We start from the raw sequence: 15,959 nt of genomic DNA, 5'->3' as shown, positions 1-15,959 counted from the left end.
GTCGTTAGCCCAGGCGAGATGCTTCTGACGCTTCTGTTGGTCAAGAGTGGCTCGACTCAAGGAGTGTGAAGCTGAAGCCCACGTCCTGCAGACGTCTGTGCGCAGCGGTTCTTAAAGCACTGACTCCAGCTGCAGTCCACTCTTGGTGAATCTCCTCCACATGTTTGAATGGGTTTTGTTTCCCAATCCTCTCCAGGGCGCGGTTATCTCCATTGCTTGTGCACTTTTTTCTACCACATCTTTTCCTTCCCTTCGCCTCTCTATTAATGTTCTTGGACACAGAGCTCTGAGAACAGCCAGCCTCTTTTGCAGTGACCTTTAGTGTCTCGCCCTCCGTCTGTAAGGTGTCAGTGGTCGTCTTTTGGAGAACTGTCGAGTCAGCGGTCTTCCTCATGATAGTGTCGCCGACAGAACGAGACTGAGAGGCCATTTAAAGGCCTGCAGGTGTTTGAGTTCATTAGCTGATTAGAGTGCGGCACCAGGTGTCGTCAATATTGAACAGTTTCATAATATTCTAATTTTCTGAGATTCTGAATTTGGGATTTTCCCTTAGTTGTCAGTCATAATTATCAAAACTAATAATAAACATTTGAAATATATCAGTTTGTGTGTAATGAATGAAACAGGCTCCGTTCTCCTCTGTCTTTTTAAAGTATTTTTGGTGTTTGTATTTATTGTTATTTATGCGTGTGCTCTGGTTGTCGTCGTTCATGTCGAGTGTAAGTAGGCCATGAGCCTGTGTGTGTGTGTGTGTGTGTGTGTGGGCATGTTTTTGTGACATATGAGGACACAGATGTGTATAATGCCATGGGTATGACACAGGTATTACAGGAGAGGGTGAAATATGAGGACATTACCCATGGCCCCACTTTACAAAAGGCTTATAAATCACACAGGAGGAGTTTTTATGAGAAAGTGTGTGTGTGTGTGTGTGTGTGTGTGTGTGTGTGTGTGTGTGTGTGTGTGTGTGTGTGTGTGTGTGTGTGTGTGTGTGTGTGTGTGTGTGTGTGTGTGTGTTCACTGGTTGGTGGGACGAGTGTATGAACAGGTGGAGCTCGAGGAGCCACTTCCTGTCAGAAAGCAGATCTTGAGCTTCAGAGAAGTCACGCAGCGTCTGCAGCTCAACCTGATCAACGGGGCCATCATATCCCGTTATACCGCGTTATATCCCGGTAGATCCGTCCGTTAAAGCCTCCGAGACGGTCAGAGATGGAGCCGAGGGCCGCGTCCGCCGCGATCGTCCTGCTGTCCGTGACTCCGGTGTCAGGTAAGCCCGTGTCCTGTCGTGTCGTGTCGTGTCGAGCATCCTCAACCGACATCTTTCTCCGGTAGGATTTAATCTCCCGTCCGAAGAGTCTCGGTCCTCCGAGAGAACCGGCTCCGCGCGTGACCTTTGGCCTCTCAGCCTCCGTTAACCGGCCGTCAGTCATCCTCACCGGCTCACATCGAGCCTCCACGTGTGGCAGATATAGAGAATTATGATTTAAATATGATTATTAGAAACTAAAGCGGTTAGACACTTCACAGTGATCAGACTTCTATAATACTTCAATAATACTACAGCATTATTAATCATAGTCAATGCCGAGCTCAACATGTACAAGCGTTAATATGAGTTTATATGATTGAACTTGTTTTAATGTATTTGCACTTGTGCACGTTGTGTTATTTGTTTAGTGTATGATTTTATTTATGCGCAGTAATTGTGTTAATCTGCGAGGCCTTCTTATCGCCCCTTGGGGACTAATAAAGTTGTTGAATTGAATTAATAAACAAATATGATTAAAGCTAGTTCATGCGTTAACTAATGAAACATCCGTTACAATCACAAACTATGGCATATTTAGATTTTAATAATAATAATGTTTATTATTTAGATTCCCTTTTTTAAATATATTTATCCGATGAGATGTGAATTTGCCAATATGTCAGCAGTGCAAAAACAATTTTTATAATTTTTTGTTAATTAGTGACTGCATCTGTTCAGCATTAGCTCATCTTTATTAAAGTTAGATCATAAAAATACAGCTCTTCACAGTGCTTTAACTAATGTCAACAGGATTTTAATAACTCATGTTGAAATTAACATTAACAAAGATAAATAAATGCAGCTCATCACTAGTTAACTAATGAACCTAACTGTAAAGTGTTTCCATTTTTTTAATTCAACTAGCTGTAATTTCTGCCGGTATTTCTGAGCAAACTGATATAATCTAGAAACGTGTTCACTGCATAACTGCTTATGATTATGAGCTTATGATCGCATGTGAAGCTTCTTATCGATCATATCAACTTCTGCTTTAATTTGAGCTGTGAATGTAAAACTGAAGATGATATTTAATGTGTGAGGATTCACTCTTTCCGCTCGTGTGTGTGTGTGTGTGTGTGTGTGTGTTTGTGTAATCTTGTGCGATATGCACTTCCTGAGCCTCTGCATGGTGTTTATTGTAGTTTTTCCACGAACTCAGATGAAAGACGTCTATAAATATTTCTCTGATTTCTGCAGTGTATGCGGTCTTATATTTCATAAGTGTCAGTTCTTTTATCTATTCCATTCCTATACTCATTTATTATATTCAAACATTGCATGTATTATTGACATAAGAGTATATTTTGATATTAGCGATGATCAGAGCTCTGCTTCTGCTTATATTTATAGTTATTAGTGTTAATATGCTTGATTATGGGAATGTGTTCTTACCATCAAACGGCCTAAATCTGGACTGGAATACTCATGTTTATTAATGTGCATCGTCTCCTTTAAAAACAAACGAATAATTTGACTCTCAAACAATCTTCATTATTTCACAAGAACGTTCTGAAAATATCACTCACCGGTGTCCAGTGTTTTAAATGTTTTTCTTGGTTATGCAAATGTTCCGCTTTATCATTTGTCAAATATTGTGAATATTCTCATAAACAAGAAGAAATTTAAATAACATTAGACAAACGTCCATTCGTTAATTATTCAAGCATTATATGATCGTTCCATTGGTTAATTATTCAAGCATTATATGATCGTTCCATTAGTTAATTATTCAAGCATTATATGATCGTTCCATTGGTTAATTATTCAAGCATTATATGATCGTTCCATTAGTTAATTATTCAAACATTATATGATCGTTCCATTGGTTAATTATTCAAACATTATATGATCGTTCCATTGGTTAATTATTCAAACATTATATGATCGTTCCATTGGTTAATTATTCAAACATTATATGATCGTTCCACTGGTTATTTATTCAAGCATTATATGATCGTTCCATTAGTTAATTATTCAAACATTATATGATCGTTCCATTAGTTAATTATTCAAGCATTATATGATCATTCCATTGGTTAATTATTCAAGCATTATATGATCGTTCCATTGGTTAATTATTCAAGCATTATATGATCGTTCCATTAGTTAATTATTCAAACATTATATGATCGTTCCACTGGTTATTTATTCAAGCATTATATGATCGTTCCACTGGTTAATTATTCAAGCATTATATGATCGTTCCACTGGTTAATTATTCAAGCATTATATGATCGTTCCATTGGTTAATTATTCAAGCATTATATGATCGTTCCATTGGTTAATTATTCAAACATTATATGATCGTTCCATTGGTTAATTATTCAAGCATTATATGATCGTTCCATTGGTTAATTATTCAAACATTATATGATCGTTCCACTGGTTAATTATTCAAGCATTATATGATCGTTCCATTGGTTAATTATTCAAGCATTATATGATCGTTCCACTGGTTAATTATTCAAGCATTATATGATCGTTCCATTGGTTAATTATTCAAGCATTATATGATCGTTCCACTGGTTAATTATTCAAGCATTATATGATCGTTCCACTGGTTAATTATTCAAGCATTATATGATCGTTCCATTAGTTAATTATTCAAGCATTATATGATCGTTCCATTAGTTAATTATTCAAACTTTATATGATCGTTCCATTAGTTAATTATTCAAGCATTATATGATCGTTCCATTAGTTAATTATTCAAACTTTATATGATCGTTCCATTAGTTAATTATTCAAGCATTATATGATCGTTCCATTAGTTAATTATTCAAGCATTATATGATCGTTCCACTGGTTAATTATTCAAGCATTATATGATCGTTCCACTGGTTAATTATTCAAGCATTATATGATCGTTCCATTGGTTAATTATTCAAGCATTATATGATCGTTCCACTGGTTAATTATTCAAGCATTATATGATCGTTCCATTGGTTAATTATTCAAGCATTATATGATCGTTCCACTGGTTAATTATTCAAGCATTATATGATCGTTCCACTGGTTAATTATTCAAGCATTATATGATCGTTCCATTAGTTAATTATTCAAGCATTATATGATCGTTCCATTAGTTAATTATTCAAACTTTATATGATCGTTCCATTAGTTAATTATTCAAGCATTATATGATCGTTCCATTAGTTAATTATTCAAACTTTATATGATCGTTCCATTAGTTAATTATTCAAGCATTATATGATCGTTCCATTAGTTAATTATTCAAGCATTATATGATCGTTCCACTGGTTAATTATTCAAGCATTATATGATCGTTCCACTGGTTAATTATTCAAGCATTATATGATCGTTCCACTGGTTAATTATTCAAACATTCCATTGGTTAATTATTCAAACATTATATGATCGTTCCATTGGTTAATTATTCAAGCATTATATGATCGTTCCATTGGTTAATTATTCAAACATTATATGATCGTTCCATTGGTTAATTATTCAAGCATTATATGATCGTTCCACTGGTTAATTATTCAAACATTATATGATCGTTCCACTGGTTAACTATTCAAGCATTATATGATCGTTCCATTGGTTAATTATTCAAACATTATATGATCGTTCCATTAGTTAATTATTCAAGCATTATATGATCGTTCCATTGGTTAACTATTCAAGCATTATATGATCGTTCCACTGGTTAATTATTCAAGCATTATATGATCGTTCCATTGGTTAATTATTCAAGCATTATATGATCGTTCCACTGGTTAATTATTCAAGCATTATATGATCGTTCCACTGGTTAATTATTCAAACATTCCATTGGTTAATTATTCAAACATTATATGATCGTTCCATTGGTTAATTATTCAAGCATTATATGATCGTTCCATTGGTTAATTATTCAAACATTATATGATCGTTCCATTGGTTAATTATTCAAGCATTATATGATCGTTCCACTGGTTAATTATTCAAACATTATATGATCGTTCCACTGGTTAACTATTCAAGCATTATATGATCGTTCCATTGGTTAATTATTCAAACATTATATGATCGTTCCATTAGTTAATTATTCAAGCATTATATGATCGTTCCATTGGTTAACTATTCAAGCATTATATGATCGTTCCACTGGTTAATTATTCAAGCATTATATGATCGTTCCACTGGTTAATTATTCAAGCATTATATGATCGTTCCATTGGTTAATTATTCAAACATTATATGATCGTTCCATTGGTTAATTATTCAAACATTATATGATCGTTCCACTGGTTAATTATTCAAGCATTATATGATCGTTCCATTAGTTAATTATTCAAACATTATATGATCATTCCATTGGTTAACTATTCAAGCATTATATGATCATTCCATTGGTTAATTATTCAAGCATTATATGATCGTTCCACTGGTTAATTATTCAAGCATTATATGATCGTTCCATTGGTTATTTTATTCAAGCATTATATGATCGTTCCACTGGTTAATTATTCAAGCATTATATGATCGTTCCATTGGTTAATTATTCAAACATTATATGATCATTCCATTGGTTAACTATTCAAGCATTATATGATCATTCCATTGGTTAATTATTCAAGCATTATATGATCGTTCCACTGGTTAATTATTCAAGCATTATATGATCGTTCCATTAGTTAATTATTCAAGCATTATATGATCGTTCCACTGGTTAATTATTCAAACATTATATGATCGTTCCACTGGTTAATTATTCAAACATTATATGATCGTTCCATTGGTTAATTATTCAAGCATTATATGATCGTTCCATTGGTTAATTATTCAAGCATTATATGATCGTTCCACTGGTTAATTATTCAAGCATTATATGATCGTTCCATTGGTTAATTATTCAAACATTATATGATCGTTCCATTGGTTAACTATTCAAGCATTATATGATCATTCCATTGGTTAATTATTCAAACATTATATGATCGTTCCACTGGTTAATTATTCAAACATTATATGATCGTTCCATTGGTTAATTATTCAAGCATTATATGATCGTTCCATTAGTTAATTATTCAAACATTATATGATCATTCCATTGGTTAACTATTCAAGCATTATATGATCATTCCATTGGTTAATTATTCAAACATTATATGATCGTTCCACTGGTTAATTATTCAAGCATTATATGATCGTTCCATTGGTTAATTATTCAAGCATTATATGATCGTTCCATTGGTTAATTATTCAAGCATTATATGATCGTTCCATTAGTTAATTATTCAAGCATTATATGATCATTCCATTGGTTAATTATTCAAGCATTATATGATCGTTCCATTGGTTAATTATTCAAGCATTATATGATCGTTCCACTGGTTAATTATTCAAGCATTATATGATCGTTCCATTGGTTAATTATTCAAACATTATATGATCGTTCCATTAGTTAATTATTCAAGCATTATATGATCGTTCCATTGGTTAATTATTCAAACTTTATATGATCGTCCATTGGTTAATTATTCAAACATTATATGATCGTCCATTGGTTAATTATTCAAACATTATATGATCGTTCCACTGGTTAATTATTCAAGCATTATATGATCGTTCCATTGGTTAATTTTTCAAACATTATATGATCGTTCCACTGGTTAATTATTCAAACATTATATGATAGTTCCATTAGTTAATTATTCAAGCATTATATGATCGTTCCATTAGTTAATTTTTCAAGCATTATATGATCGTTCCATTAGTTAATTATTCAAACATTATATGATCGTTCCATTAGTTAATTATTCAAGCATTATATGATCGTTCCATTAGTTAATTATTCAAGCATTATATGATCGTTCCATTGGTTAATTATTCAAGCATTATATGATCGTTCCATTGGTTAATTATTCAAACATTATATGATCGTTCCATTAGTTAATTATCTCACACGTTGTGAGTGTTGATAGAGCGTTGTGAGAGCGTTGTGAGAGCGTTGTGAGAGTGTTGATAGAGCGTTGTGAGAGTGTTGATAGAGCGTTGTGAGAGCGTTGTGAGAGTGTTGATAGAGCGTTGTGAGAGTGTTGATAGAGCGTTGTGAGAGTGTTGATAGAGCGTTGTGAGAGTGTTGTGAGAGCGTTGTTAGACATTGATAGAGCGTTGTGAGAATGTTGATAGAGCGTTGTGAGAGTGTTGATAGAGTGTTGTGAGAGTGTTGATAGAGCGTTGTGAGTGTTGATAGAGCGTTGTTAGACATTGATAGAGCGTTGTGAGAGTGTTGATAGAGCGTTGTGAGAGTGTTGATAGAGTGTTGTGAGAGTGTTGATAGAGCGTTGTGAGAGTGTTGTGAGAGCGTTGTTAGACATTGATAGAGCGTTGTGAGAATGTTGATAGAGCGTTGTGAGAGTGTTGTGAGAGCGTTGTGAGAGTGTTGTGAGAGCGTTGTTAGACATTGATAGAGCGTTGTGAGAGTGTTGATAGAGCGTCGTGAGAGTGTTGTGAGAGCGTTGTGAGAGTGTTGTGAGAGCGTTGTTAGACATTGATAGAGCGTTGTGAGAGTGTTGATAGAGCGTTGTGAGAGTGTTGTGAGAGTGTTGTGAGAGCGTTGATAGAGCGTTGTGAGAGTGTTGTGAGAGTGTTGTGAGAGTGTTGTGAGAGTGTTGTGAGAGTGTTGTGAGAGCGTTGTGAGAGTGTTGATAGAGCGTTGTGAGAGTGTTGATAGAGCGTTGTGAGAGTGTTGATAGAGCGTTGTGAGAGTATTGATAGAGTGTTGTGAGAGTGTTGATAGAGCGTTGTGAGAGTGTTGTGAGAGTCTTGACAGAGCGTTGTGAGAGTGTTGTGAGAGCGTTGTGAGAGTGTTGTGAGAGCGTTGTTAGACATTGATAGAGCGTTGTGAGAGTGTTGATAGAGCGTTGTGAGAGTGTTGTGAGAGTGTTGTGAGAGCGTTGATAGAGCGTTGTGAGAGTGTTGTGAGAGTGTTGTGAGAGTGTTGTGAGAGTGTTGTGAGAGTGTTGTGAGAGCGTTGTGAGAGTGTTGATAGAGCGTTGTGAGAGTGTTGATAGAGCGTTGTGAGAGTGTTGATAGAGCGTTGTGAGAGTATTGATAGAGTGTTGTGAGAGTGTTGATAGAGCGTTGTGAGAGTGTTGTGAGAGTCTTGACAGAGCGTTGTGAGAGTGTTGATAGAGCGTTGTGAGAGTGTTGTGAGAGTGTTGTGAGAGTGTTGTGAGAGCGTTGTGAGAGTGTTGATAGAGCGTTGTGAGAGTGTTGATAGAGTGTTGTGAGAGTGTTGATAGAGCGTTGTGAGAGTGTTGTGAGAGTGTTGATAGAGCGTTGTGAGAGCGTTGTGAGAGTGTTGATAGAGTGTTGTGAGAGTGTTGACAGAGCGTTGTGAGAGCGTTGTGAGAGTGTTGATAGAGTGTTGTGAGAGTGTTGATAGAGCGTTGTGAGAGTGTTGTGAGAGTGTTGATAGAGCGTTGTGAGAGTGTTGAGAGAGTGTTGATAGAGCGTTGTGAGAGTGTTGTGAGAGCGTTGTGAGAGTGTTGTGAGAGCGTTGTGAGAGTGTTGATAGAGCGTTGTGAGAGTGTTGATAGAGCATTGTGAGAGTGTTGATAGAGCGTTGATAGAGCATTGTGAGAGTGTTGTGAGTGTTGATAGAGCGTTGTGAGAGTGTTGATAGAGCGTTGTGAGAGTGTTGATAGAGCGTTGTGAGAGTGTTAATAGAGTGTTGTGAGAGTGTTGTGAGTGTTGATAGAGCGTTGTGAGAGTGTTGTGAGTGTTGATAGAGCGTTGTGAGAGCGTTGATAGAGCATTGTGAGAGTGTTGATTGAGCGTTGTGAGAGTGTTGATAGAGCGCTGTGAGAGCGTTGTGAGAGTGTTGATAGAGCGTTGTGAGAGTGTTGATAGAGTGTTGTGAGAGTGTTGATAGAGCGTTGTGAGAGTGTTGTGAGAGTGTTGATAGAGTGTTGTGAGAGTGTTGATAGAGTGTTGTGAGAGCGTTGATAGAGCGTTGTGAGAGCGTTGATAGAGCATTGTGAGAGTGTTGTGAGAGCGTTGATAGAGCATTGTGAGAGTGTTGTGAGAGTGTTGATAGAGCGTTGTGAGAGTGTTGATAGAGCATTGTGAGAGTGTTGTGAGAGCGTTGTGAGAGCGTTGTGAGAGTGTTGATAGAGTGTTGTGAGAGTGTTGATAGAGCGTTGTGAGAGTGTTGTGAGAGCGTTGATAGAGCATTGTGAGAGTGTTGTGAGAGCGTTGTGAGAGCGTTGTGAGAGTGTTGATAGAGCATTGTGAGAGCGTTGTGAGAGTGTTGATAGAGCGTTGTGAGAGCGTTGTGAGAGTGTTGATAGAGCGTTGTGAGAGCGTTGTGAGAGTGTTGTGAGAGCGTTGTGAGAGTTTTGTGAGAGCGTTGTGAGAGCGTTGTGAGAGTGTTGATAGAGCGTTGTGAGAGTGTTGATAGAGTGTTGTGAGAGTGTTGATAGAGCGTTGTGAGAGTGTTGATAGAGCGTTGTGAGAGTGTTGTGAGAGTGTTGATAGAGCGTTGTGAGAGTGTTGTGAGAGCGTTGATAGAGCGTTGTGAGAGCGTTGTGAGAGTGTTGATAGGGCATTGTGAGAGTGTTGTGAGAGCGTTGATAGAGCATTGTGAGAGTGTTGATAGAGCGTTGTGAGAGTGTTGTGAGAGCGTTGATAGAGCATTGTGAGAGTGATGATAGAGCATTGTGAGAGTGTTGTGAGAGTGTTGATAGAGCGTTGATAGAGCGCTGTGAGAGCGTTGTGAGAGTGTTGATAGTGTTGTGAGAGCGTTGATAGAGCATTGTGAGAGTGTTGATAGAGCGTTGTGAGAGTGTTGTGAGAGCGTTGATAGAGCATTGTGAGAGTGATGATAGAGCATTGTGAGAGTGTTGTGAGAGTGTTGATAGAGCATTGTGAGAGTGTTGTGAGTGTTGATAGAGCGTTGTGAGAGCGTTGTGAGACATTGATAGAGCATTGTGAGAGTGTTGTGAGTGTTGATAGAGCGTTGTGAGAGCGTTGTGAGACATTGATAGAGCGTTGTGAGAGTGTTATGAGAGTGTTGATAGAGCATTGTGAGAGCGTTGTGAGAGTGTTGATAGAGCGTTGTGAGAGTGTTGATAGAGCGTTGTGAGAGCGTTGTGAGACATTGATAGAGTGTTGTGAGACATTGATAGAGTGTTGTGAGAGTGTTATGAGAGTGTTGATAGAGCATTGTGAGAGCATTGTGAGAGCGTTGTGAGAGCGTTGTGAGAACGTTGTGAGACATTGATAGAGTGTTGTGAGACATTGATAGAGTGTTGTGAGACATTGATAGAGCGTTGTGAGAGTGTTGTGATAGTGTTGATAGAGCGTTGTGAGAGCGTTGTGAGTGTTGATAGAGCGTTGTGAGAGCGTTGTGAGTGTTGATAGAGCGTTGTGAGACATTGATAGAGTGTTGTGAGACATTAATAGAGGGTTGTGAGAGTGTTGTGATAGTGTTGACAGAGCGTTGTGAGAGCGTTGTGAGTGTTGATAGAGTGTTGATAGTGTTGTGAGACATTGATAGAGCGTTGTGAGACATTGATAGAGCGTTGTGAGAGCGTTGTGAGAGTGTTGATAGAGCGTTGTGAGTGTTGATAGAGCGTTGTGAGACATTGATAGAGCGTTGTGAGAGTGTTGATAGAGCGTTGTGAGAGCGTTGTGAGAGTGTTGATAGAGCGTTGTGAGAGCGTTGTGAGAGTGTTGATAGAGCGTTGTGAGTGTTGATAGAGTGTTGTGAGCGTGTTGTGAGAGTGTTGATAGAGCGTTGTGAGACATTGATAGAGCGTTGTGAGAGCGTTGTGAGACTGTTGATAGAGCGTTGTGAGAGTGTTGATAGAGCGTTGTGAGAGTGTTGATAGAGCGTTGTGAGAGTGTTGTGAGAGCGTTGTGAGACTGTTGATAGACCGTTGTGAGAGTGTTGATAGAGTGTTGTGAGAGCGTTGTGAGAGTGTTGATAGAGCGTTGTTAGAGTGTTATGAGAGCGTTGTGAGAGTGTTGTGAGTGTTGTGAGAGCGTTGTGAGAGTGTTGATAGAGCGTTGTGAGAGTGTTGATAGAGCGTTGTGAGAGTGTTGGTAGAGCATTGTGAGTGTTGTGAGAGTGTTGTGAGAGTGTTGATAGAGCGTTGTGAGTGTTGTGAGAGTGTTGTGAGAGTGTTGATAGAGCGTTGTGAGTGTTGTGAGAGCGTTGTGAGAGTGTTGATAGAGCATTGTGAGAGCGTTCCTGCTCTGTTTTTCTCCAGGCGCTGCTGATGTTGTGGAAAGTGTGTGTTTCTATCATCTGTGGGCGAGTCGAGTTTACAGTCATAGTCTCTCTTTAATTCCTCAGTCATGAATGATGAGACACGCTGGAAAATACAGTTAGAAAAACATCATTTCAAGGAACACGCTGTCAAAAACAATAACATGTGCATGAAATGTTGAAATTCAGCCTTTACTGATGCTTTTAATTCTGTGAACTCAAATGTGTCACAGCTGACAGATGCGGATTAAACTCCCTCAGAACTAGATCTCACACACACACCATCTCATGCATTTATATATGTGGAATAATTAAGTATTTAATGTTTCTGAAAGAGTCTCTTCTGCTCATTAATCTGATCATTAATCAGCTCATAACTCCAGTAATCAGTGTAATATTCCTCCAGTGTAGATCATCTGTTCTCTCTGTGAATATATAGTAAAGTGTGATTTATTCCTGATCATCATTACTGCAGTCTTCAGAGTCACATGATCACTAATACATCTATCACTCTAATATGAGGATCTGGTGATCAACACACATTTATGATTATTATCCGTGTTAAACAGTTCGGGATTCTGTGTAAACTGTGATATAATTTATTTCTCAGGATACTTTGATGAATAGAAAGGTCAGAAGAAAAGCATTTATCTGAAATAGAATCTTTTTTAACATATAAATGTCACTTTTGATCAGTTTAATGCGTCCTAAATTAATAAAAGTATTAAAAGTATTTACTTTTTTAAATCTTACCCCAGAGTTTTGAACAGTAGTATATATATTTTTATTGAATTCATATCTAAAAATTAATATTTTTCTCCTGTTTTACACATGCTGGTGTTTGAGTAGCTGTCGACTCGTATGCGCATATTAAGAGAAAATCATCAAACATTATTTGTCTTTAAAGTTGATCGCTAACGAAGCGGTGACCACCACCATACGCTCATATTTACTCTTTAATCTCTAACGGTGTTTAATACTTGTGTTTAATTAGTGTTGCAGGAATATACACTGCAAAAAATGCTCTTCTTACTTAGTAATTTTGTCTTGTTTCTAGTCTAAATATCAAAAAAATCTTACATTAAGAAACATTTACTAGTCAAGTTAAAGAAATTGTCTTGTTTTGGGGAAAATAACTCGCAATGAAGAGAGTTTTTGCTTAAAATAAGATAAATAATCTGCCAATGGGGTGAGAAAAATAATCTTGTTTTCTGTTTGAGTTAAGATTATTTTTCTCACCCCATTGGCAGATTATATATCTTATTTTAAGCAAAAACTCTCTTCATTTAGACTCACTCACAACACAACACTCTCATGTCATTTTGTTATTTTCCCCAAAACAAGACAATTACGTTTGCTTGTCTAGTGAACGCTTCTTGTTTTAAGACCTATTAGGTGTTTAGACTAGAAACAAGACAAAAATATTAACTAAGAATTTTTTTTTTTGCAGTGTGAGAAAAGAACAGAACCCGCTTCGACAGAGAAAAATCTGAAGATCATATAAAATAAGAGTAAATGAAATATCTAGTTTATCCTTTAGTGTTTTTACACAGTTACTAGTACACGCTTGGGTCAAAGTGATTTTCTTACTTTAGTGTTAAAAGAGAAAAAGAGATGAGCGAACATAAAACAAGAGAAGCGTTTCCACTCATGTTCTCTGTGCAAACGGAATGAACTGCATGTTTTTTTTGTCAGACAGACAGAAATAAGAGAAATACACACACACACACACACACACACACACACACACTGAAGCACGGAATCTGAAGGATATTAATCAAACGCCTAAAGTTAATTCGATTAATCAGCGTATCATGAAAGATTTGGCTTGGCTTGCTCAGTTGGGGACACTAACATTATGATCAAAGTTATTCAACTAAATATACAAATAACATTAATGAATGAGGTCTTATTTAATTCTATAAACTATAATACTGATCTGCCAGCATTGTCTCTCTCTGATAAATTAAAATAAGCTGATAACATCACTGTTTACTCCAGAACGACTGTACAGCCAAATCTAATTCTGCTGCAGTATTGTCCTGTTTAACACTGAAGCTGCTCTGACACAATCGGCGCTGGAGAAGAGCGATAGAAATAAAGATGATTGACTGACTGACTGATTGAAAGGAGTTCGTTGATTGACTGCTCTAATTCTTTTTCATTATAATGTATTTTTACTTTAGTCTAACTTAAAATTTACAATGAATGTAAAATGTAATTAATTAAGAGTGTAACTGGCCATTGAAATATAAAAGTCATGCTCAGTTCCCACTGGAGGATCGTGTTGATTATATTGTTATTATTAATGAAGTTTTAGGATGGTAAAAATGAAGTCATATTGCCAGAAGTGTAAACTCTAAAGTCCTGAAAGATTCCAGCGTGTTTAACTCTTCTGTCTGATTGGATAATAACGAGCTGACGGCCGGACCTCAACACACTGCGAGTGTGTCACAAAATATCTGCTGTCGAAATAAAGACTTCAGACCTGAGACTGGCCGTGTGTGTGTGTGTGTGTGTGTGTGTGTGTGTGTGTGTGTGTGTGTGTGTGTATGTGTGTGTGTTCTCCTAAAGTAGTGAATGAGTGTAATTTTTCCTCAGTGACACTACAATGCTCTGTCTGAAGTGATACTGTAGGCGGCTGAATAGTTATAATTGTATTCCTTTATTTTTATTTTATACTAATCTTACTAGTAAAGAAGTTCATAAAGTCATCACTGCTGTGCTGTTTATAAACGTCAGAAGTTGAAGCTTTATTTTTGGTTAATTTAGCCACTGTATCGAATAAATACCTACACTGTAAAATATATTTATATAAAAAATATTGCTGGTTTAACTTAAAAAAGTAAGTAACCTGGTTGCCTTAAAATTTTGAGTTCATTGAAATAAAAAATTTTAGTTGATACAATGAAGGAAATTAGTTTAAAAAAAAAAGAAACTCTAAATATTATTGTATTTTAACCACATAAAAAATGTGATAAATCATGAAAATAGCACGATTTGGCTGTCATCACAAATAAAACACACACACACACACAATTACCCAATATGCTTACAAAATCTTTTAATAATATTTGAATAAAGGTTGTCGAATCTTTAAAATGTTCATCGTATTAACTCACATTTTTTATTTCAATGAACTCAAAATTTTAAGGCAACCAGGGAACTTATTTTTGAAATAATTTTTATAGTGTAGGGTTGTGTTTGTGTTTGTTTTCTTCTAAGAGAATCGATAAATAAGCAAATCTAGCAGTTTTTATTTTCATCATGCAATAACGCTGTCCTTCCATGAAATGCGAAAAACCTCCAGTTTAGTTTTTTCCAGCTACGCTCCGTTTGTCTGGCTGCTGTGTGTGTGTGTGCGCGCGCGTGTGTGTGTGTGTGTGTGTGTGTGTGTGTGTGTGTGTGTGTATGTGTGTGTGTCGGTCTGTGGTGTGAGAGAGGAAGCTCAACTCAGCCACATTTAGACCAGCATCCTATTAAACACCTGCGCTGATCGTTGAAATGTTGCATGTTTTAAATTGTTCTGTTCAGTCATACAATTTGTGTTTATTAACTAGAAGGCTGTGTCTGTAGTTTCATCGGTGTAATGTAATGTGTAATGTAAATGCAGTGGATTCAGAGGTCAAAGTTCACGTGTTCAGGCGCTGGTTTTGCCGAGTGTAGTTCAGTGGATCAACATCTCATGATTAAATGTGATTTAATATTCTGTGTGTGAATCAAACCTGCAGCTGAAGGAGTTGCACACACAGTGACGCGTTTATACTGAACCGGTTTATGAGCAACAAATGAGGAGTGTGTGTGTGTGTTCCTCCCACTTTATCTCTCTCACACACGTTATTCAGTTAGAGCAGCTGAACAAACCGCTGAACTAGAAACAGCTCGAGTCTCAAATACCACAAGCAGTTCAGACGAGCGTCTTCATATGTGCGTGTGTGAGTGTGTTGAATATAATAATGTTAAAGGTGCTCACTGTTCATGAACTAAAGATCTCAGAGATCGTATATATTTGTCTTGTGTTCCAGCACAAATATCTCCACCTCTTGACTCTCTTTTCCAGCACTTTAGACACCGTTGCTCGTCTGCACTTAAAGAAGATTAAAGACAATAGTCCAAAGCCGTGTAACACACGTACAACACACACACACACTCACACACACTCTCTCTCACACACACACACACACACACTCAGCCCCTCACGAGAGCAGCCAGAAAAATGGAGCGCAGCTGAAAAAAACAAAACTGGAGGTTTTTCGCATTTCATGGAAAGAGAGCATGATCGCATACAGAAAATAAAAACTGCTACTGTTTATTTTTTAAATTCAAAACAAACACAACTCTAGGTATTTATTCGATACAGTGGCTAAACTAACAAAAAATAAAGCTTCAACTTCTGATGTTTGTAAGCAGCACACCAGTAATGAC

The 15,959-nt window shown here is 36.8% G+C and overlaps 1 protein-coding gene across 1 annotated transcript in view; it reads left to right on the top strand.

Moving 5' to 3' along the window:
* Nucleotides 1-1,056: 1,056 nt before the first annotated feature.
* The window catches only part of cd247 (CD247 molecule), a 29,662-nt gene continuing 14,759 nt past the window's right edge, over nucleotides 1,057-15,959 (top strand). Inside the window, exon 1 of the mRNA XM_067442895.1 lies at nucleotides 1,057-1,267. Coding sequence (XP_067298996.1) covers nucleotides 1,210-1,267 — 58 coding nt within the window. The 5' untranslated portion in view covers nucleotides 1,057-1,209. The remainder of the gene's footprint in view (nucleotides 1,268-15,959) is intronic.

The sequence above is a fragment of the Pseudorasbora parva genome, chromosome 4 (assembly GCF_024679245.1).
Source record: "Pseudorasbora parva isolate DD20220531a chromosome 4, ASM2467924v1, whole genome shotgun sequence".
Taxonomy (NCBI): Eukaryota; Metazoa; Chordata; class Actinopteri; order Cypriniformes; family Gobionidae; genus Pseudorasbora; species Pseudorasbora parva.
Note: the sequence above shows the minus strand (reverse complement) of the source record. Positions and strands in the feature narration are given on the sequence as shown.